The sequence below is a fragment of the Mastigoproctus giganteus genome, chromosome 6, assembly GCF_048544385.1.
Source record: "Mastigoproctus giganteus isolate SK-2022 chromosome 6, ASM4854438v1, whole genome shotgun sequence".
NCBI classification, from domain to species: Eukaryota; Metazoa; Arthropoda; class Arachnida; order Uropygi; family Thelyphonidae; genus Mastigoproctus; species Mastigoproctus giganteus.
The window spans coordinates 186847158-186871839 of record NC_143580.1 but is presented as its reverse complement, the minus strand read 5'-3'; the positions used below and the strand labels follow the sequence as shown (position 1 = coordinate 186871839).

Below are 24682 nucleotides of genomic sequence, written 5' to 3'. Positions count from 1 at the left end.
GGGCTTAGTCAGTGATCCATGCAGAGCTGTTCCAGGTTTCAACTTACCAAGAAAGGAATGGACATCCCTGAACAGAATCCGAACAAATCACGGAAGATGCAAGTTTTGGCTGCATAAGTGGGGAAAAACTGAAAACCCATTCTGCGACTGTGACAACGTGCCCCAGACCATCCAGCATGTCATCTCGGAGTGCCCAAAGAGGAGATTTGAAGGCTCCATCCAAGATCTACATAGTGCTACTGATGATGCTATTAAGTGGCTGAATAAACTGGACATTACATTTTAATTCATCAAATGTTACTTATAATTTTTTTCTGTAAATATTGTTTTTAGGCTTATTGTAATTTATTTATTTATTTCTTTGACATTGTTTGTTACAAATGTATCCTCATTTTTGCCATACGAAATAAATAAATAAACTGGATAAATAAAGCTTTTATCCATTATATAAAATTATAACACAACCCAAGGCTTTAATGCTATTTTGACGTTATTTTTTTAGTGATTACATCCAAGCCTCAATTAACTTCATTGCTCTTTCAAAATTGTTATATTTCTCAGAAATCAAGCCAAATTGTGCATTGTTGTTACATTGCACTGAGATATTGAACACCATCAGTTGTATCTGGTATGATTTTGTCTAGTTTTTCTGTTTTTCTTGATAGTTTTTACAGATTGTCACGAGCTGTGTTTACTAAAAAAAAAAAAAAGAGTAGTGCTTTTTGAATCAGAAAATAACAAAGGACAACAATAAGATCAGAAGTGAAATTAAGCAGAAAACAGAATATGATTACAAATCCTTATCATGCTAATAGTATTAGCAGTGGTAAATGATGCAAGAAAACAAGCTTATACAGTATCAGCCAAAAAAAAAACAAGACTGCTAAGGTAAAGAAAGCCAACACAAGAACCACAGAAAACTTCAGGAAACTTAGCGGACAAACTGGTTTGCTGCTACCGCAGTTTCTCCCAGCATTCTCGGTAAACAGACAGTGCGTGTTATCGGTATCGGCAGTAGAAGTCAAGAATGATATATTGATTGACACGTAAGCATGACAGACTATGTAGTGATTAGTTTTTTTTCGTTATTAAAAGCAGATTATTGGAGTTCATGAGTGTTATCGCTATTAAAAAAAACATATTACTGATTTCTTTGTACATTTTTAATGTTAGGTTTCCTAACCTAACCTTAGGAAAAAAGGAAACGGTTTCTTTATTTTTTGTTATATTTCATGATCTGACATTAAATGTTAGGTTATGAAATTATAGGGAAAAAAAAAGAAAGATTCTTTATATATATATATATATATATATATATATACATATCATAACGTCAATGAATCACTTAATGCTATGATGTTATCGTCTGTTATGCCTACGTGTCAATCAAGATATCATTCTCGATTCCTACTGCTGATACCGATAACACACACACCATCTGTTTACGGAGAATGCAAGGAGAAACTGCGGTAGCGGCAAACCAGTTTGTCTGATAAACTTCCCATAGTTTTCTGTGGTTCTTGTGTTGGTTTTCTTTACCTTCGCCAGTGAAACACCTCCCATTTCACCTATTCATTCCTTCCAGTAGTTTGTCTAGGTCTTCCTTGAATTTATTTAAGCTGTCAACAACAGATGGAAATTTGTTCCAGCATTCAATCACCTGCTGGCTAAAGTCAAACTTGAGAAAATCTATTTTGAAACCGTCCTTTCTCAATTTGAACTTGATCCCCTCCTGTATATGGTCTGAGCAAGAGAAAGATTCCCATCAGCACTGAGCTTAAATCAGACATCTCAATCAGATCATCTTGCAGGTGTTTAGTCTCTAGCATTACATCGCTTCTGGCATCCCCTTCCCTAAAGAATTCCTCATGTGAATGTAGATTCAAAATACTCATATTGTTTGTCAGCAACTTGAGCAGGATCATCAACAGTCAAACCATCAATATCAGGTGGACCAATTTGATTCATTCCCTTCATAGTGTTTACATAAGTAAAGAAGTCTGCTATTTTTCTTTGCATTTGTCACCAAAGATTTCTTGTACTCTGCCTTCACTTGCAGACCTCCTTTGTGACTTGATACAGACTAGTTTATATATACCATAGGTTTCTGTGTTGCCCAATTATTTTTATACATCTCATGCATATTTCTTCTCTACCATGAGTTTCATCAGCTCATCTGACATTCATTTAGGCATTCATATATCATGAAGAGATATACAGCAATATTCCGCATTGCACTGATAATTGGTACCGAAACTGTTCTGTGTTATGTGAAACCGTGCTAACTGAGGTATAATTATAATGGGTTTTAATTGAATGTGAGAAACAGAGAAACAGTCTATAAACAAATTATAATAAATTTATAAACAATTTGCGCTTGATAGCCAATTAAAATGATTTGAAATAAAAAATATTACAAAAATTTTATTAATGAAACGGTAACATCATGAAAGATGAAAAAAAAGCTTTATTGTTTATTTTGGTATTTCAGTAATGAAGTCATCTCTTCTTTTTCTCAGCATACAAGTCTTTGTAGCATCGAATCCCATCTTGTAAAATTTGCCTTATTTTGACACTACATTCAACATTCAGATCTCCATTCATAATTGCCTCCCAGGCCATGTCCAACCCCCTTGAAAAACTTGCTCCAATTTTTCTGTTGAAAATTCTTTTGGTGCCACTTCAGAATTGTTTTCTTCTTCTTCATCTGCAGTTTGCTCGTCAATTTCAAGGAAAGTTGCATCATCTAAGTCATTTCCATGTGATTCAGTACAGTCACATACATTGGCAGTGTCCAAAGTTTAGAATCCCAAGTCTTTTCCGATCTTCACAATGTCCTTGAGATTTGCCTGAACTTGCGATTTAAAACCAGTGAAATCATTTGCCAAATGGGGTGAAACATGCTGCCAAACAGAACTCATGTTGTTGGCAGTGATTTCTAGCCAAGATGCAGATATATTTTCGATTGTATTTAAAGGTGTAAAAAATAAATTGTGAAATGAAAAGTTTGAAAAGCTATCACAGCCGGATGGAATTAAGAATACTGAGCACCGTTGCATGTTGCCGCTGACTGCCTGAGGGGAGCTTTTGGCACATGTGCATGTGAGACAATAGAGTTAGCACCACAGCATATATGTAAGCGTACCTAGGCTATGACAATGCAGCATATCTGTAGAGTATGTGTCTAGACTATTGAATGAGTTTTAATATGTACATTAAATTTTCTACTTAAACTTAATTGAAAACCATGTTATAGTGAAACCCGTCCTGTTTGAATTGCTGTATTGCTGTATTTTAGGCATTCATATACCTTCTATGATTAATTCGTGGAATGCTTCCCATTTAGAATTTGCTGATGGTAATGATATCAGTTGGTCCCACGGTATAGAATTCAAAACCATCTGAAACCACTGTTTCAGATGGTTTTAAATTCAAAGTCACCTTTATGAAACCAAAAACCCCTCCCTTACCCTTGATGGTAGTTACATCTTTAAGGAAATACCAAATCAATACACTGTGATCATTGCCACCTAGTGGTTGCCACCTTTTATCTGCAAATTTTTAATGCATGAATAATCACTGCTGATTATTAGATCAAGAGTATTACTCCCTCTTGTTGAATCTCTAACATGTTGCTGTGGAAAACAGTCATTCAATAAATCCACAAAAGTGTTTTTTAAAGTGTAAAGTGTCTTCATCTGACGGCACCGGGTTCCCCCCATCTCCGCCTTGTATTCTTTGTAAGTGACACAGAACTCTGTGGAGGCTAGAGATTTAAAAATTGTGTGGGGAGTGGCTTGTTGTGTAGTGTTAAGTTCTGTTGTTTCTCTGACCATTTAGCCATTGGGCCCCTATTGGGACCCACTGTTGCCCACACTTTGCCATGAGGAGGCAGGTCAGGTACCCAGTAGATTATTTAAGTACTCTGGCAGGTTCCACCACCTATTTCCAAGTGGCAAGACCTATATATATATATATATATATAAAGGGGGGAATGAACACTAGAATTTGGAAAGGCCGAAAGAGGTTTACGAGAAAGCAGTTGAATTTTTTGACGCTGATTTGAATTTGGCAGCATTGTTATTGGTGTACTCAGTCGGTTTAGTTAGAGTTGGGGGGAGACTGGAGGGAAACAGGTAGAAGGATAGGGACGATAGAGTAGGCATCCCCAAAGAGGTCAGTGGGGACAAGCCCCACCAGGGGGAGCACAGAGGGGAGGAGACAGAAACCCATCTCTCCCCCCCGCCTGGGGTTGGGATTTTAAAGGGAACCTAGTTAGAGTACCCAGTTCAGATCACCAAATGATGTGTTGGCAGCAAAGCTGCAGTAGGTCTTCATCGGTGATGGTTGTCAAGTCCATGTCTTTTCGAATCTGGTAGGAAGGTCAAACTGCCCATCCCGCTCTGGGGGTGGGATATATTAGCTGGCAGTGGGGAACCCACCAGGCGAGGGGGGGTGGGAGAGACACATTTACTTCATTCATAATCTGCATTTTCACTCTACTTGCATTTTATTTTTATACTTTTTTTTTTATATAGTTTAGAATATATATATATATATATATATATATATATATTTTTTTTTTATTTTTTTTTTTCGCTCATTCATCTCTTTCTCCCACACCAGAGGGAGATGCAATAGTGTGTAATATAATTTAAATACTAATGGTAACTAGACCTCTGGTTTCCTGCTCCCATTTTGTTTCCCTTAGCTCATGGAGCTTTGTGGCTATTCTTTTTCTTTCAGCTTTGATGGTGTTGGCTGTGTCAAGAACTATCCCCAGAAAATCTGTGGTTATGCCCTTTTTAAGTCTATAATACAAGCCACTTTTGGCTACTTCCAGGTAAAGTGGGAGAGCTCCGGCCAGCAATTGCAGCGCAGGTGTGCTCACTGTGCGACATGCTCTGGTAATGGTGAGAAGTATTGTCCTTTGTATTGATTCTAATTTATTCCTGTTTCTTACTATAGCCGAGTGGGTGAACCACGCACCGGCTCCATAGGTGATAACAGGTAGGAACATTGCACGGTATATGATTGCCAGGGTCTTTCGTTTGAGCCTCCAGTCTGTTGTTGTTGTTGTTATTTGGTTTTTAGGAGCATTAGCAACTAAGGCCATATTGCTCCGGGGATATGCGGTGGTCATTCCCTGACCTTTCTGCATCCTCCGTATTTGGTGGTCACGGGCTCAAACCCCAGTCTGATCAAGAAGCGTGTGCTACGCACTGCTGCTCCTGCCCACCTGGCTACGGAGGCACCCCTCCAGTCTGATCGACTGATCCTGGCAGTCATACCTGCATAATTTCTCTTTCTTCGCCAAGTAGATCATATGGGGATAAAAAGTTAATTTAGAATCAAAAACCACTCCAAGATATTTTAGTTCTGTAACTATTTTTATAGTAGTTGTGTTAATTTTAATTTGTGGACGTCTTCTTATGTCCAAATTGCCTTTTAGAAGTATTTGTTTGGTTTTTTTCAGGTGATATTTTGAGCATGTGCATTTGTGCCTACTCCTGCAGCTGCAAAGAGGGCGGCATTCGATCTTTGCTCTACAACTACAACCAATTGTGTGTTACCTTTTACAAGGAAAATTATGTCATCTGTAAATGCCAGGCTTTCCAAAACAATGTTCCAGAAGAAAGGGCCAAGGATTGAACCCTGCAGACAGCCTTTATTCACAGGGCATGTCAATTCCTGGACCTTGTGTGCACTGAGACACTTCTGTCAGTAAGGTAGTTGTTTATTACCTTATATAAGTTTTGTGGAGAATTTGCCTGGTGGAGTCTCCTAAGGACACTAGGCCACCAGAGTGAGTCAAATGCCCCAGCAAAATCAATAGAGATTGCCAGCATATATTTCTCCTCTGAGTTTTTAACTCTTGTTAGTAGGTGGTGCATGGCATCCTCTGTAGAGTTGCCCTGCTTAAAACCATATTGATTGTTGGAATGTAAACCTGCTTCTGTGTAGTATTGGGCTAATCTGCTATATATTAGTCTTTCATATACTTTCCCTAGTACAGGGAGTAGGGCTATTGGTCTATATGATTTGGGTTTCTCAGGGTTTTTGAGAATTAATCTTAATACAGCTTTTTTTTTTCCATATTTTTCGGGAATATGCCTTCTGTCATACAGCTGTTATATAGTGATATTAATTTGTCTGTTGCTATTTCTGCTAATTTTTTGATAATCTCAACTTCTAAGAAATCAGGCGCCTCCGTAGCCAGGTGGGAAGGAGCAGCAGTTCATAGCACACGCTTCTTGATTAGACCGGGGTTCGAACCCGTCACCACCAAATACGGAGGATGTGGAAAGGTCAGGGAATGACCACCACATATCCCCGAGCAATATGGCCTTAGTTGCTAATGCTCCTAAAAACCAAAATAACTAACTAACTAACTAACTAACTCTAAGAAATCAAAACCAGGACATTTATTGTTTTTGGTTTTAGATAGTGCTATTTCTAAATCTTGTATAGTAAACAGAGGTTCAATATTCAGTGAACCTCTGAAAATTGAACCTCTGTTTACTATACAAGGCATTGTCATATTTAGCGTTTTCTTTTGTAATGTCCAGCTGGGTGGGGGAATGATCCCTAGTTTTGGTCTGAATAATGTCTAGGATGTTATTTACAGAATCTACCCAACACCAGGGTTGGTGTACCATCTGGTTTGACAGTAGTTTCTAAGACATCTCCTCTTGGCAGCTTGTTGGTCACTATTCTGTAGACAACTCCCCAAGGGTTATTGTTTCCGGTGGTTTACACCAAGTGCCTCCAACATTCCTTTTTCTTGTCCCGACCGCTTAAGTAATAAATATCAATGTCCCTTATGAGGACTGTATACTGATTCCTGAGAGTCCTATAAGAATCTCTCAGTGCATCCACCTCATTTTGTGGCCAAGATGTTCTGGCTCTTTAAAAATTTCTCCTTGCCTGGTGCACCCTTCTCCTGAGTACAGTCAGTTCAGGGCACCACCAGGGGACTGCCTGCTTCCTTGGTTTTTTCCATGGGATAGACAGGTCTGCTGTTTTTGTTAAAATGTTTGTCACAGTCAGTGCTTGCTCTTCCGGGCTACAGTTGCCTGATCTAGACCACTCATTTTCCTGTTTTTGCAGCTGAGCTGCCATATGTTCCACAAAAGTGTTGTTAATCTGTGAGTGATCAACCCACAAATACCAGTCAACATCCCATTCCCCATTATAAGATATTCTGATTTACCGGTACACTCTATTTCCTTGTACAGATGTTTGTTGTACTCATCAGAGTCATTAGACCAATAGCACACTGCTACTCTCATGTTTGCTTACCCAGCACTTATGTCACACCCAACTGACTCAGCATTGCACTGGCCACCCATGTCAGCTGGATGCACTGCCTTAGATTTTATGTGCTTCTCAACTAAGAGCATAATCCCCCCCCCACCTGTCTGTCTTTCCTGTTCACATTGTACTCCCTGTATTCAAATTCTGCATCCCTTATATTTGAGTGACACAAGGACTCTGAAATCCCAACAATATCTGCATTTGATGTCTTCACCAGCACTTCAAATTCATCAAATTTATTTACTATACTTCTAGCATTGGTGTACATGCAAGTATACATGCACTTGTTCTTACTCTTAGTTACTGTACACAACCCATGTATTTACTTGTTCCATGATGACTCCCAGCAGTCCTTGGAATCCCCGGCACCTTGCTCACTCATTCCAATTCATTCCAATAGAAACAGTGCAAGAATCACTTTCACTTCTGCCTGCGATTACAGTTAATCTTAGTCTGTGACTTCCCCAAAACTAGTAGTTTTCCTACCCACCTAACACTGCCTCAATTCTATCAGCAAATATTTTTTTTACCCTTTCTATTTAAGTTGTTGTTGTTGTGTTTTACGGCGCAAAGGCAGCTAAAGGCAATTATGTGCCATTGTATTTAAGTGTCCCATCCCTAGAAGCAGTCTCTCCTGTTTACAAGCACAGACTAGGCTGTGAAAAATTCTACCTCGTGAGCCTTGCACAATCTCTCCAGGGCCAAATTGATCGACAATGTTAGGTGGGTCGGAAAACTGCTAGCTTGGGGGGATACAAGGACTGATAGATTAACAGTAGCCACTGGCAGGGGTGAAAGTGATTCTTGCACTGCTTCTATTGGAATGAACAGAAGCCTGGAAAACAAGGTGCAGGATATTTCAGAGACTGCTGGGAGTCATTGCGGTACAAGTAAACACATGGGTTGTGTTAGAGTAGCTAAGAATAGGAACAGGTGCATGTATACTTGCGTGTACACCAATGCTAGGAGTTTGGTAAATAAATATGATGAACTTGAGGTATTGCTTAAAGCATCAAAGGCGGATATTGTTGGGATATCAGAGACATGGTGTCACACAGATATAAGGAATGCAGAACTGGAATTTAGGGAGTACAATGTGTACAAAAAGGATAGACAGGATAAGAAGGGAGGAGGGGTTATGCTATTGGTTAAGAAACACATAAAATCCAAGGAAGTGAAGCCAGTTGACATCGCTGGACAGTGCAGTGTCGAGTCAGTTTGGTGTGACATAAGCATTGGGAGATCAAAATTGAGAGTAGGAGTGTGCTATAGGCCTAATGTCAAATTAATGTCAAAATAGGTCTTGTCAAATTATAATGGAGGCACTCGTTAAAGAAGCACTGCAGGATCATCTAGACAAGACTTCAGTTATAGCTTGGACACAGCATGGTTTTGCTAAGGGAAAGTCTTGCCTGACCAATTTGATTGGATACTATGATGCAGTCACAAAAGAAATGGATGCAGGGAATAACTTTGATATTATATACTTGGATCTTAGAAAGGCTTTTGATACTGTTGCACATGGAAGACTGCTGCACAAATTGGAGCAGTGTGGCATTGGAGGCAAATTGCTGCTATGGATAAAAGGGCGGTTGAGGAGGAGAAGACAGAGTGGTAATCAATGGACACTGCTCATCGTGGACTAATGTTATTAGTGGAGTCCCTCAGGGTTCAGTGTTAGGTCCATTATTGTTTTCTGTATTTATAAATAATATTGATGATGGTATATCAAGCTTAATGTCCAAGTTTGCTGACAATACAAAGGTTGGCAGGGTTGTTAAGGACATTACTGATGCTATGCTGCTGCAACAGGATCTGGAAAGGTTGAGCAGATGGGCTGAGAGGTGGCAAATGAAGTTTAACATTGACAAATGTAAAGTACTGCATATGGAAAACAGCAACGTATCAACTCTGTGGTACTACACTGACAGTGGTAGAGAATGAAAAGGATCTGGGGATAATTGTGCAGGCAGATATGAAGTTCTCTGAACAGTGTAGATGGGCTGCAAGAGTAGCTCATGGTGTCTTGTCAATAATACACAGGAATTTTTCTAGCAGGGATAAGGAGGTGATTCCCTTGTATAAGGCAATGGTCAGGCCACACCTTGAGTACTGTATACAGGCCTCATTTCAAGAAGGATGTAGAACAGAGAAGGGCAACAAGATTAGTGAATGGAACAAAGGGTTGCTCTTACGAAGAAGGGCTTAAGTTTTGCAAATTAGTGTCTGGAGACCAGGCACCGGCGAGATGATCTGATAGAGATGTATAAAGCCTTGAATGGTTTGAGCATGCTCAATGCTGATGGGATTCTTCCTGTTGCTCAGAATAATCACCTGAGAGGGCATAAATTCAAATTGAGGAAAGACATGTGTAGGACAGGCGCCTCCGTAGCCAGGTGGGAAGGAGCAGCAGTGCGTAACACACGCTTCTTGATTAGACCGGGGTTCGAGCCCGTCACCACCAAATACGGAGGATGCGGAAAGGTCATTCAGGGAATAACCACCGCATATCCCGGAGCAATATGGCCTTAGTTGCTAATGCTCCTAAAAACCAAATAACGAACAAACAATGTGTAGGACAGATGTGCGGAAATTTGCCTTTAGCCAATGGGTAGTTGGTTGGTGGAACAGACTTCCATCCCTTGTTGTGGAAGTTGATAGCCTAAATAAATTTAAGGCTCAGCTGGACAGGTATTTCGAATGAACGGAGGGGTGAAGTGGAAGTGGTTTTTTTTTTTTTATTTTTTTGCTGATGCTGCATAAGCTTGCTTTCTTGCATCATATGCCTCTACTAATGCTAACAAGGTTAGCATTAGCATTTACTCTCTCCTGTCGTGTCTAATCAGAATTGCAGTACTTTCAAATTTAACCATAAATTTCAAATTTTTCTTAAAATTACTATGTATTTGTTAAATAAGTCTGTAGCTCTCCTATTCTTAATGTTATTAGTACCAACGTGTACAACAATATCATTTTTTGTTCCCTCAAAAGATGACATCTGCTCTACAACGTGATTGACTTTTGTTCATGGGGCCGACCCGGCTAGCCGAGTGGGTAAAGTACCTGCCCGGCAACCCAAAGGTCGCGGGTTCGATTCCCGCCTCGGGCTTGGATCAAAGTACTGCAAAAACCTTGGGAGGTGCAATGTGGCCACAGAAGCCGATGCGCCAACAACTACCAAATCAATCAAATCAAAATCACTTTTGTCCATGGCAGGCAGAACCTGGTCCTATTCCACCTATTCTTTTTGCACAGTGGCAATGCAGGGAGTTCAACCCTAATTCAGTTTTGTTTATTAATTCATTTTTATTTAATTTTAGTTAACTAGACAACCCCTTAATTAAATATATAACCCCTTCCCATTTATGGATGTAAACTTTGAAATTAGGATGTCATTGTCCTTCCAAGAACAAAAAGCTCTGTAAAATTATTGCCTCAAACAGTGTTTATATTGGCTTCATTATATTTTATATTCATTATTAATTGTGTCAATTAGCTATATAAAGATGATAGACTAATTTATGATATACTCATCTGAAGCATATTTAAATAATGACATTTTAGGTATATTCCTGATCGACATCGTATTCTTGGTCCTGATTTGGCTACTGCACATTTTATTGTACATAGAGGTGGAGCTGTGTTATTTAAAGGACATAAAAAATGGGTAGATAGTTATGATGAACTTAACTTGCCTTCAAGGTATGTACCAAACCTTCATATTGAAGCAGTTGATGCTTCTGGGACTGAATTGTTATATGAGGGTTTCAGTAACATGGGTAAGTTCATACATTATATATTTTTAAGATTATATTCTTTACTGCATTGAAGTATCTCTGAACTGCTATTAGCACTAGTGTATATAGTTTTTTTTTTTCATAATTCTGATGCAGGTGTGTGGAATAAAAGTATTTTTTAAACCTTTCCTATGCAAAAATTGTCTGATCCCATCAAAACCCCAGGTACCATTTAGACACAGTATAAAAGTTTTGTCTTTTACATGCAGTAAAGTTTTGGTTATTTTACATGCAGTAATTGTACACATAACTGGGGTTGTATACATGATGTTTTTCATGATCTATGCCCCCAAACCTGTGCTAGAAAGTTATCTCAGAAATATAACATTCTAGCATAGATTATCCTTTAGAGAATATAATTTAATTTTAATAGAAGTGTCAATCACACAAAAATTCTAAAAACCTTTCAAAGAAAGTCACCCAATCATTTATTTTTTATTCCACAATCTGACTTTAGAGAGTGGTTATCCTGAGAGACTGACAGGTATGTTTATGATGCCATCTATTAACTAACCCATCACTAAATTATTTAGCCAACATTATTTCATTCATTTTGAGGTTCTAATTGCTTTACATGCTGATGAGAATGTTTATTTTGTATTGTCTTGTGGTTTTTATGAGAATATGAAATTTTTTGGTAGTGATCAGTAGCTGTGTTTATTTGAATGCCCAATTAGTAATCACCCTTAGTTTTTGTACTTCAGTTTTGCTATAGGCCATACAGGCTCATTTCACATAGTAAATGTGGGGAAAAAAAATTCTGTCCTTTTACACTGCCATGTGCCGACCGGGTTAGCTACGTGGGTAAAGTGCCTTCCATGGCAACCCAAAGGTCGCAAGTTCAAATCTCACGTCGGGCTTGGATCAAAGTAGAATGCAAAAACTTTGGGAGGTGCATTATGGCCACAGAAGCCGATGTGTCAACAGCTAACAAAAAAACACTACCATGTTACAGAGAGTTTTTTAAGGACCACACTCTGATACAGTGGTGTCACTTGCTTGCCAGCATTTTCACCTGGTTAGTTCCATCAATGGCAACTAAGTGCAGGCCAACTGTGATCATTGGCATTTGTTAGACTCATGAAATATTGCACTGCCAAGTAAACACAATGCCTTCTTTTAACTGCAAGTTAAAAATAAAAATTTTATTAACTTGATCTCCATTTTCCTAAATTAACTGGACATAATAGTACCATTAAGTTGGGTCAGAGAAAGTACGGAATTAGGGGGAACCTCATTGTCAACATTCATAGCAGCAGTATATAGAACACAATAGTGGCTAATCCCATTGGTAAATTTGGAATCCTGGACCCTTACAATGAACCAGATTTGGCTTTGGTTGTTGTCATTTGATATTAAAGTGTATCAGCAAAAGTATCAATTCTTGTCAAAGTGTATCATTGCTGTTGCTCATACTCTGACCCATTCTTCAAAAGGGACCGATGGACAGATCAGTAGTTTGATTGTTATCAGTAAACATAGCATTCCAGACCGTCATTTTCATATAGAGTTTGGCTTTTTTTATTGTTATTTTGTTATTTTTACCTGATATTTAAGTACATCATTTTGGTGAACTTTGAAAATGTTTTAAAAGCCGCTTTTGCAATTTTTTTTTTTTCCTCCCTTAAAATGGCAAGGCATCATCTTTCCAAAGTGTATCATGTTCTTTTTGAACATGTATTCAGAATGGGAGAGGCTGTTAATCATGATTAGTGAAAGCCAATAAGAGGTAATGTTAACCACATGGCATGGCTAATTGCATGCAATTCATGGCAAGAATAATACTGCTGTTGTAAAAAGGATTGCTACTCTTGCTCTATCTGAATATAATCTGCAAAACACATTCCTATATTAAAAAAAAAAACTATTTATATTATGAACATTATTTTTAGCAGTGCTTATAGAATTACTGAGGGAAAACAAATAATGAGAATGTCCATACATAGTTGTATTTTAAGCTTCTAAAATACATACCTATCAATCTTTTGAAATTCTAATTCATTAAACTTTTAATAGAGAATCACCTTTCTGTCAGAATACATGAAACAGCATTCTGAAACATTTCTTTGAAATTAAAATTATGTCACACAATTACATTATATATGAAATACAATAAATTCTATTTTAAAGTTATTTCTAAAGTACTTTAGATGGTTGTTTCTTTCTACTTTTATCACTTATGTAATACTGGCTTCAGGAACCTTTTTTCATAAGGAGGAAGGGGTAATAAAGGTGAACAGTATTAATGTGTACGTGAAAAGGCCAAAACAATTACTTAATGCTACTTACAAATCCAGACAGTGAAATTACAAGGTAGTAAAAGATAGTTTTTTATTAATATTTCTTCAGTATAAATAGATGCAATAATATAAGATTTGTTTCTTCACCTACTAACTTGATATGAAACACTTTAATCCATTAGCAGGAACTGCAGATTGTTTCAACACTGGCAATTTTTTAGTTGTTTTTCACACTTCAACTGACCTGTCCACACCTGAAAAGTTTATTATTTTATTTCTCTATTGAAAAGTTGAGAAATACCTGTTAAATACGGGGCAAACAGTAAAAATACTGAATCAAGTATGAAATGCCACTACAACTACCCCTTTAAGTTGGCATTTTATGTTTAAGGCATAGAAAATTATCTATTGTAAAACAATGTAGTATAACTCTTTTTTTTTTTAAATTAGTATTAGTACTGGCAACATAATTCAAGATAGTAATGCTTATACTGCACCAGCCAACAACACACTTCTCATTCCATCCTTATTATTCAACCAACCCAAACATTGTAATTTATTTGATTACTGTTTGGCCAAATGTAAATTTCTGCAAATCTATTCTTCAACTGTCCTTTTCCAATTTAAATTTATGCCCCTTTGTGTGTTTCATTTGAGAAAAAGTAAAGATGCCATTAGCATTTACTTAACCCTTTTAAAGTTTGTACACTTCAATTAGGTTACTACACAGATGCCTAACTTCTGGAGACTGCAGCTTACAGAATCCATCTTTCTTGATAAAAATATTTTTTTACCCTCAACTAATGTTGATGGTACAAAAATATTCTTAATGTTGTTGCTTTTTAAAATATTTTTGTTGCTCATTAAAACATTTTTGATGTTGTTGCTCTTCTCTGCATTCTTTCCAACAAATCAGTCATTCCTAAAATGAGGTTTCCAAACCTGTATGCAGTATTACAGATGTGTCTAACCATTGCCTCAAGTGCATAATCTGAGCAAGAGGAAGAATCCCATCAGCACTGAGCTTGATCAATCCATTCAATGCCTTAAATACCTCATTCAGATCATCTTGCAGATGCCTAATGTCCAGATGCTACAATTTGCAGAAACTAAGCCTTTCTTGGTAAGAGCACTCCTTTTTTCCCCTCACCAATCTCATTGCCCTTCTCTGTACTTGTTCCAGTAGCTCTATATCCTTCCTAAAATGAGGCCTCCAAACCTGTACACAGTACTCTAGGTGTGGCCTGACCATTGCCTTGTATAACGGAATAATCACCTCCCTGTCCCTGCTAGCAAAATTCCTATATATCATTGACAAGACTCCGTGACCTGCCCTGGCAGCCCATCTATACGGCTCAGCGAACTTCATATTTGACTGCACAATTACCTCCAAATCTTTTTCATTCTCCACTACCCTGAGCGTTGAACCACACAGCTGTTACATTAATCTGGGGTTACTGCTATCCATGTGCAGTACTTTGCATTTGTTAATGTTAAACTTCGGTTGCCACCACTCAGCCCATCTGCTCAACTTTTCTAGATCCTGTTGCAGTAGCGTACCGTCCTGTCCTTACTGTCATCAACAACCCCGCCAACGTTTGTATCATTTGCAAACTTGGACATTAAGCCTGTTATACCTTCATCAATTTCATTTTAAATATATAGAAAATAACAATAGTCCCAACACCGAATCCTGGGGGACTCCACTAATAACATTCCACGAAGAGCAGTGTCCATTGAATACCACTCTCTGTCATCTCTCACGCAACCATCCCTTTATCCATTGTAGTGACTTACCCTTAATGCCATACCTCTCCAATTTGTACAGCAGTCTTCCATGTGCAACAGTAAAAAAAGCTTTCCTGAAATCCAAGTATATGAAATCAAAATTATATTTTGCATCCAATTCCTTTGTCAAGGTCAGGCAAGATTTAAACCTAGATCTTCTTCATACCCCACTGCCTTGAGTGTAGTACCACCAAAATAGTGTGTTATTCTTGAATTACTGCTAATTAAATGTAGCACCTTGAATTTATAACTCTTGAACCTCAATTTCCATTTTTCAGCCCACTTGCTTAGTTTATTTAGATTCTATAGCTGCCAACTCTCTGGATTTATGACAGAAAATTATCTTTTCACTCAGATTAACCCAGCGGTTCTCAAACTTTCTGAGCTCACACCTCCCTTGATGTAAAATTTTCCTGCCACATCCCTTGAAGTAAAACATCTATAATTCTGCAATTTCTTGTTTTTAATATGTTAATACAATAATTATTAATACATGATATATAATATGGTCAGGAAACACAATGCGTTCCCTTTGTCAAAAATATCCCAAATATTTTCTGTAATTATTTACATTAATAATACAGATAAAATAGTAGTAGATATCTAATAGTAAAAAAAATCATTCTTAATACATTTTTAATATTTGTCATGGAAATCTTACATAAACAAGTATATTCTCCGCGATGCCCCTGGTAAATTATAGTGATCTTTATTAATATTTTCCCCAGGGCCTCGCGATGCTCAGTTTGAGAATGGCTGGATTAACCCATTCTTCATTTCACCATTATAATTAAGGCTTTCAATGAATTGAGCAAGCTTCTTTCTCTTCTTTGGTTCTTAGCTGGTGGTTGGCCACGCAACCAGTACGCTGCTGTAGGTGCCGCAGGGTTTCGGACTTGCTCTGTGATGTTCTTCCATGCTTTATGATCCATAGCATCAGTCCTGGCCTGGTTAAGGTCGAGACATCGTCTCTTCAGGTCATTTCCCACTTGCTTGGCCCACGTTTTCCTGAGCGCGGTCCGTTGAATGCTCCATTGGGTGGGTCGTTGTCCCCAAAGGAGTGTGGATGGTATTCTATTCTATTAGATAGTTTGGCTACATATGTGGCCAAACCATCTAAGCCTTCGCTTCTGGATTTGGTCGGCAATGGTTGGTTGCTGTTGGCATCTGGCGCGGATGGTGTCATTAGTGATGCGGTCGCAAAGTGAGATGCCCAGGATCTGCAGCAGGCATCGCATTTGGAATACCTCAAGTTTGTTTAAATCTAGCTTGAGACAAATCCATGTTTCCGATCCGTAAAGGAGAATGGGCAGGATAAAAGTCCGGAAGAGTCGGATTTTAGTCTTTGAGGAAATGTTGGTCCTCTTCCACAGACGCCATTTGAGTGAGGCAAACACTGTGGCCGCCTGTCCAATTCTGCTGTGGATCTCCACGGTGGATGCAACTTTCTTCTCCTGGACCAGCGACCCAAAGTATTTAAAGTCCTGCACTTGCTCGATCTGCCAAGAGGAATCTTCTAACGACCTCAACCGAAAAAAACAAACTCAATACTCCTCAGGGGTCACCTTGACCCTGGTAGACCTCCACTAATCAAAATAAATGGAGCGACCATCAAACTCAAACAGGAACTGAAATACTTAGGAATAACACTAGACCGAAACTTGAACTTCACATCTCATCTCTGTTATCTCAGAACGAAAACAAGAAGGCTCTCGGCCCTGATAACCAAAATCACCAGGAGGGACTGGGGACTAAAGAAGAGAGCCCTTTCTCTTCTATACAAAGCTCTCTTCATCCCTATCCTTTCCTATGGTGCAGGCGCCTGGTATCAGAAAGCAAACACAGCAGTCAACAAGAAAAAGCTGGAGTCGATCCACTGATCCATACTATTGACAACAACTAGAGCCTGCTGCACGGTGAGCACCCATGCGCTCCAGGTCCTGGCAGGCTTCCTTCCCCTGGACCTGGAGGTTGTGCGCTGTGGGCTGCTACACCAACATTCAAAAGGAAGAACCACAACTTATTTAGGCTACACAACAGATCCACAGAAAAGCAAATCCTCAGAAAATAAGAGGTTAACGGAACACCTGCAATCTATTTGGCAAAATAGATGGAATCTTACCACAAAAGGTCAAGTCACCAAAAAATTTATACCCGATGTCAGCAGGTATATCCTATTTCCCCGTCCTGGTTTTCCCCTGGCTTGCACACCACCTTCCTTCTTACAGGACATGGCTCCTTCAGAGGAAAACTCCACGAGCTGGGAATCTCTGACAACCTGAGCTGTAACTGCGGTCAGGAGGAAACATGGGAACATCTTATCCATGACTGTGATAACTACGAGGACCTCAGATGTCAGCTATATACACGCATCAACTCCTTGCTAAAAAACCGAGAAGAAATAATATTGCAAGAGGAAGATAATTACCGGGCTTTCACCATCTTTGCCCGCAAACTCTTTGAAAGACAAAGATCCATGCCACATCATCACTAACCTATGAAAACACAGACGTAACTACCTGAGATGACTGCGAAACTCTGAAATAGTGACCACCTGAAGCAGATAAAACACATGAACATAACAAACTAGACCTGACTTCTGGACTTGGACCTCCACTGGATCAATGCAAAGACGAAGATTGAAACTTGGACTCGGACCTTGAAGATTGCATCTTATGATGCCATATAGCGCCCCGGCTCTGTCTAGCCTGCTTTTTACTCCTCTTTCCCTAGCAGGGGGAAGGGGATGGCCTGCTGTCTCCTCCCCCTCCTGCCACCCCTCTTTCTCCTCTGGTGGGGCATGAGCATGCCCCACTATTTCAACAGGGGTCATCTTCCCTATAGACCCCTTACTTCCAATTTCCAACCCCCCAGTCTTCCACCTCCCCTCCCGTCTCTTTCTCTTTACAACAGCGCCTGCCCCACACGTCCAAATTTAAAACACCAAAATTCATGCCCGACCTATTAGGAAATATTATTACCTCCAGCGCTTATCCCTTATAGCCCCTCTAAGTTGCGTGTAATGTACCATCTGTGCCCAAAAGAAAAGAAGAATTTTTTTTTTTTTTTAAGGTCCTAGCCACTGAAATCTCAGGAAAATAGGTGGTAGGACCTGCCAGAGTAAACTTTAAGGGAACACCTGGCTGGCCTCCACGTGGCGGAGTACGTAAACAACAGGTCCCATCTGGGGCCTGGCGGCTAACAAGCCAGAGGAACAAGGGGCACAACAGCACAACATATTACACAATACATGATCCACACACATTTAAACCTCTGGCCTTGACAGCGTACTGTCCTCGATACAAAGAACATACGCGGAGATGGGGTAAATCCCTGGTGCCGTTAGACCCAAAAAATACTCTGTACTCTCTGTACTTGCTCGATCTGGACGCCTTCGAGATAGATGGTGGCTTGCAGCCCATCTGTTGTCAGGGCCTTTGTCTTATCAGCATTGATCTTCAACCCGTATGGCCGGGCAATGCGGGCAATGTCATAGAGGATGTCCGTAGCTTCAGTGTCATTTCTGGCAAAGACAGCACTATCGTCAGCAAACATCAAGTCAGTCACATAGTGATCCTTGGCCCCGGGTGCCAAGCGATTGTGACTGAGCGATTTCCCTGTGCTTTCACTACGATTCTCAAAAGGTGAATTCTAATTCTCTTTTACGTTCTTCTCCTTAATAAACCCTTTTATTTAATAGCAGCTCTTTTTTTCAAAAGTACTGATCAAGAGCAAGAAAGGAAAGTAGCCTTTCTTTTTTCATATTTAATAGACTAATCCCTACTAACTTTGCTTGGTAGCACCAGGCACTGCTCCTGCCTCCCCGTGGCGGGGCCAGTAACCTTGGCAGAAAAGTTCATCTGCCAGGGGCTAAGAGGAGCCAACATGGAAAAAAATATGTTTCCATCTATAGAGTCAATGAGCTGTCGGCCAGATACCAAACATAAACATGATTCGTCACAAGCAAAGAGGTTGAAAACCAATCCCTTGGTGACAGACTTACCAGCATTTTTAATAATGCACTCACTATCAGAACAGCCTCTCAGTAAGCCATCCCCTTTTCTAATCCAAAAACATCTGGAAAGTATTGCAGGGTCTCCCAAGACGGTTAAGAGACTGCAATCAGGGGACTTACTTATTGAAACTCTAAACCACAGGCATTCTGAAAAACTACTAAAAATTACAAATTTTGCTGGTATTCCAGTTATCGTAACTCCACATGCAACCCTAAATACATCAAAGGGTGTAATATCTAGTTGGGACCTGATGAATGTGACGGAGGAAGAAATTAAAGAAGAGCTTAAGGAACAAAATGTAATCGCTGTAAAAAGAATTATGGTCAAAAGAGACAATATACTCATACCTACCAGAAATATAATTCTAACCTTTAACAGTCCAAATCTGCCCTCATCAGTAAAAGCAGGATATCTTCTTTGCCGCACTCGTCCTTTCATACCCAATCCGTTGAGATGTTATAAATGCCAAAAGTATGGCCACTCTCAAACAACATGCAGAAGCAACCCAGTTTGTCCCAACTGTGGATCCTCTGATCACATTCAAAGTGATTGTTTGGTGAAAGAAATGATCAGTCCCAACTGCAAAGGCAACCATCCGGCCTACTCTAAGACGTGAGAGATGGAAAACAGAGAAACAAATTGTGAAATATAAAGTTGAAAATAAAGTTAGTTATCAGGAAGCAAGAAAATTAATTGCACCCAGTATACATAACCGTACCTATGCCAGTATTGCAAAAAAATATCAGACAATAGCCATGCAAACTGATGTTACCATTCCACATAACATATCAATCTCCGACTGGGCTCGAGCTGTCCTCTCTCAGCAAGAGTCCAACACCCAGAAGCACTCAGACCAAGCAAGTAATACGCCTCTTAAGATTCCAGTAAAATCTCCTCCTCCACCAGTGATTGCTACTACTTCAAATAATCCTAGTTCATCTTCAAAAAAGATTATTCAGGACACATCGATGCATTCAGAGTATTCATCCAAACAGGAAGATCCGATTCTGGAAATATTTGTAGAAGAAGAAGATATGGACACAGGTCGCCCTACATTTCCAAAAAGAGACAAACCAAAGCCAGAATGCCATAAGACAGCCACGTCAGGTACAGCTTCTTCTTCTAAATTCAAGTAATGCCTAACATCTTGCAATGGAATTGCAGAGGCTTTCGTGGCAACATTGACGACATTCATTACTTAATTAACCGCTACTCTCCAGTTGGTTTCTGCCTGCAAGAAACCTATTTAACTCCTCAAATTTCCATTTCCATAAAAAACTACTCAGTCTATCGACTAGATCGGAATACATCCAATTCTGCTCGTGGTGGTGTAGCTATTTTAATTAACACAAGAATTCCAGCTAGGCAAATCACTCTCCAAACCCAAATCGAAGCTGTCGCTGTGCATCTGATTACTCAGACTGCTTTAACTCTAGTCTCAGTTTATCTCCCACCAAATCATACTTACTCTTATAATGATCTTAAGGAACTTTTATTACAGCTACCCTCCCCTATCTGCGTGCTAGGGGATTTCAATGGCCACCACCCTTTATGGGGTTCATCTAAATTAGACAGATGCGGCCGACTGATTGAAACTTTACTGGAAAAAGAAAACCTCACTCTTCTTAACAGTGGCTTGCACACCCATATACAGTTACCTAATGGACAGACTTCTGCCATTGACCTATCGATTTGCTCCCTGATACTGTTTTCAGTCATGCAATGGTCCGCTCTGGATAATCCCATGGGCAGCGATCATTTTCCAATTGTTTGTAATCTGATGACTACACAACCATCATTAGATGAACCCTGCAGGAAATGGAAATTCTCTAAAGCTAATTGAGACAAATTTCAGTCAGCAATCACATTGGACAAAAAAATTATACAACTACATCCCATAGATGAAGTTACCGATTATATCACTTCCTGTCTTTTATTTGCAGCTAAAAGCTCAATTTCAATATCAAATTCCAAGACTCGACGCCATTTCAACTGTTGGTGGAATGAGGAATGCACAAAAGCGAAGAAAGAACAAAATAAAGCATGGAATTTATTTCGTCAAACTCCAACTACAGTTAATCTTATTAACTACAAGAAACTAAAGGCAAAAGCTCATCTCATTCAAAGACAAGCCAAGAAAGATTATTGGACTCGGTTTGCATCGACTATCAATAGAAACACGAACCCACGATTAATATGGAAGAAAATTAGGCAGCTTTCCAGGAAGTTTCCAACTGTTCCTTCCCCAATTCTCTCCTGCAATGGTCTAGACGTCTCTGCTCCTCTGGATATAGCAAATGCCTTAGGCAAAACTTTTGCTCACGTCTCAGCTGCTTTCACCTACTCTCCGGAATTTCAGAAAACTAAGACCACCACAGAACAGAGACACATCAACTTTCGAACTTCACTGCTACTTCCATATAACCAGCCACTCCAAAAATGTGAACTTATGCAAGCCATCAGAACAACACGCAACAGTGCCGCTGGGCCAGATGGGATATATTATGTTATGTTGCAGCACCTTGATGAGAAAAACTTACAAATGCTGCTAGCCTTCTTTAACCGAATCTTCCTGGGAAATGTTTATCCCACTTCTTGGCACCATGCTACAGTTATGGCCTTTTTGAAACCTGGAAAAGACCCCTCCAATCCTAATAGTTACAGACCAATATCTCTGTCCAGTTGCCTCGGTAAAATTCTTGAAAAAATGATCCACAGTCGACTCACTTGGATCATTGAAAGCGAACATCTACTAAGTAATAGTCAGCATGGCTTTCGCCAAAACAGGTCCTCCTTTGATCTGATGATCAAGGCTGAATCCGAAATTCGCAATGCCTTTGTTAAAAACGAACACCTAGTTATGGTCTCCATAGATATAGAGAAGGCATTCGATACTACCTGGCGTTTTGGAATTCTCCGTGGCAACCTGCTTATATTTATTAAGAACTTCCTCAAGAGCAGATCTTTCCAGGTGCGATATCAAAATTCCCTTTCTACTACATTCTTGCAAGAAGAAGGAGTACCACAAGGGTCAGTTTTGAGTGCAACCCTGTTTGCCCTCAGAATTGATTCTATCACTAAAGAACTCCCAAATACTGTAGAGGCGTACCTTTATGCCAACGATCTCTCTCTTGCCATTCACAGAATATGAGATCTATTGAAAGGCAATTGCAGATGTCCCTCAATAAAGTACAAAAGTGGGCTGAGCGCAATGGATATCGTCTTTCCCAACAAAAAACAGTTGCGATCCACTTTTGCAATCAACGCAAACTGCATACGGATCCTTTTTAATCAACGCCATACCTTTTTAATCAACCACTAGTTAATCTCTATAGAAATAAACCAAGTAAAATCCGACCAGCTGGCCTACGGCTCCTCGAAATATCACAGAACTGGAATGTTCCTCTCCACAATAGGCAACGGATAAAGAATTACTCTCATCCTCCGTGGACCCCCCTTTCCTCAACTAACTTGTGATACTTATTTTCTACAATGGGGAAAGAATCGCCTACTGACACTAAATGTGCAACAAATCCATGCTAGCCATCTTCAAAGCTGTGCTGACTTCTTGCCGGTATATACGGATGGTTCCAAATCTCTTTCAACTGTTGGAGCAGCAGCAGCAGTGTTTCCCTCGGCTATCATATCAGCTTCTCTTCCACCTGAGTATACCAACTTTTCAGCAGAACTGTAGGCAATACAATTAGCTCTAGAAAATTTGACTCTACACCCATCTGCAAAATATATAGTTTACACTGACTCTCTCAGTTCAATTAGAGCAATACAGAATCCCTCTCAAAAGAATCACCATATTTTAATTAAAATCAGGAGTTTGCTATTGCAAATTGACCACCGTCAACAACTAGTGAAGTTTTGCTGGATTCCAGCACATTCAGGCATAAAAGGAAATGAACTAGCTGATATATCTGCTAAAAATCCATCAACCTTAGACTTAACCTCTGCCTTCATTCCAGCATCTGATTATAATATCATAATTCAACAGCATATCATGCACAATGGACAGAGCTATGGCATAAAGAAACAAATAACAAACTTTTTCAATTTAAACAGGACCCAAAATTGGCACTCATGCACTTAGACAGTTCGGCGAGAAGAAGTGGTACTCGCACGGATAAGAATAGGGCATACCCATCTGACTCACCTCCATTTACTCACCAGCAATGATCCTCCTCAGTGTTCACACTGCTCTGAACATCTAACAGTCAAACATATTTTGATTGACTGTCCACACTATCAACCACATTGTACTTCAACACTTCAAAATCTGGCTAATCTTCAAGAACCGCTGACACTACATCATATCATAGGAGAGGAGGCAAATATTAAGGAACTTTTCTGCTTTTTGAAACAAATTAGAGTGTATAATCTTTTATGAATAGCTCTCAGAACTGAAATGAATTTGAATTGTTACGTTCTTTATTATTTTCTGATAAAACTACGAATAGGCGCACTATAGCCATAGCAGCTAATGTGCCAATAAACAACCATACCACACACACACACACAGTGATCCTTGCCATATTGTATACCCCGTCTGTTGCTGAATGCTTGCTTCATAATGGTGTCGACCATGATGTTAAAAAGCAACGGGGAGGCCATGTCCCCTTGGCGGACTCCAGTTTGGATGGTAAATTCCTCAAATAAATCATTCTGGATGCACACCTGACTGATTAAACTGTTGTATGCAGTTTGGAGGAGTGTGATGACTTTTCGAGGTACATGTTCGACCTCTAGCAATTTCCATAAGGCGGGGGGCCGGTGGACACAGTCGAAAGCAGACTTAAAATCAATAAAAACAATGACGGTTTGCTGTCCACACTGGATCCTCTCCTCCATCAGTTGACGGATGGCGAAGATTTGATCACAGCATCCTCGCCCGGGTCTAAATCCCGCCTGTTCTTCTCGACTGGTTTGCTTGCGATGTTTTTGCAGCCCTTACTGAATGATCTTCATAAGGACTTTTCCGATGATGGAAAGGAGACTGATGCCACAGTAGTTCTTGCAATCCCGGTTATCACCTTTCTTGTGGATTGGCACGATAATGGCTTTCCTCCATGTTAGCGGAAATTGCTCAGTGCACCAGATGGTTTTGAGGAGTGAGTGTAGTCAGGGAAGCAGTACATCTCCCCTGGCTTTGATCGCTTCTGTGATGACTTGGTCCACTCCTGGTGCCCTGCCATTCTTTAGGGATTGTATGGCTGCTTTTACTTCTTCTACTGTAGGCTCGACATTGACCATGGAGACCTCGGGGGAAGGGGGGGATCGATCTGTGGTGCGGCTGCTGGTGGTCCCTGAGGTGGGTCGGGATTATACAATGCTTTAAAGAATTCACTCCACTGTTGCAGGCGTTCGGACAGTGATCGCACGAAGTCCCATCAGCGTTCTTGATGTTGTCACTAGTCAATTTGGTCTTTCCACTCAGACATCTGAGGGTACAGTAGAGAGTACGGTACTCGTGCTTGGATGCCGCCTCTTCAAGATCGTCTGCCACTTGGTTCCAGTA

At 39.8% G+C, this 24682-nt stretch overlaps 1 protein-coding gene across 1 annotated transcript in view; it reads left to right on the top strand.

Moving 5' to 3' along the window:
- LOC150084812 (distal membrane-arm assembly complex protein 2) overlaps positions 1 to 24682 on the top strand; it is a 113053-nt gene that overhangs the window by 51140 nt on the left and 37231 nt on the right. Inside the window, exon 3 of the mRNA XM_090376361.1 lies at positions 10882 to 11096. Within this exon, the coding sequence (XP_090232487.1) occupies positions 10882 to 11096 (215 nt within the window). The remainder of the gene's footprint in view (positions 1 to 10881; positions 11097 to 24682) is intronic.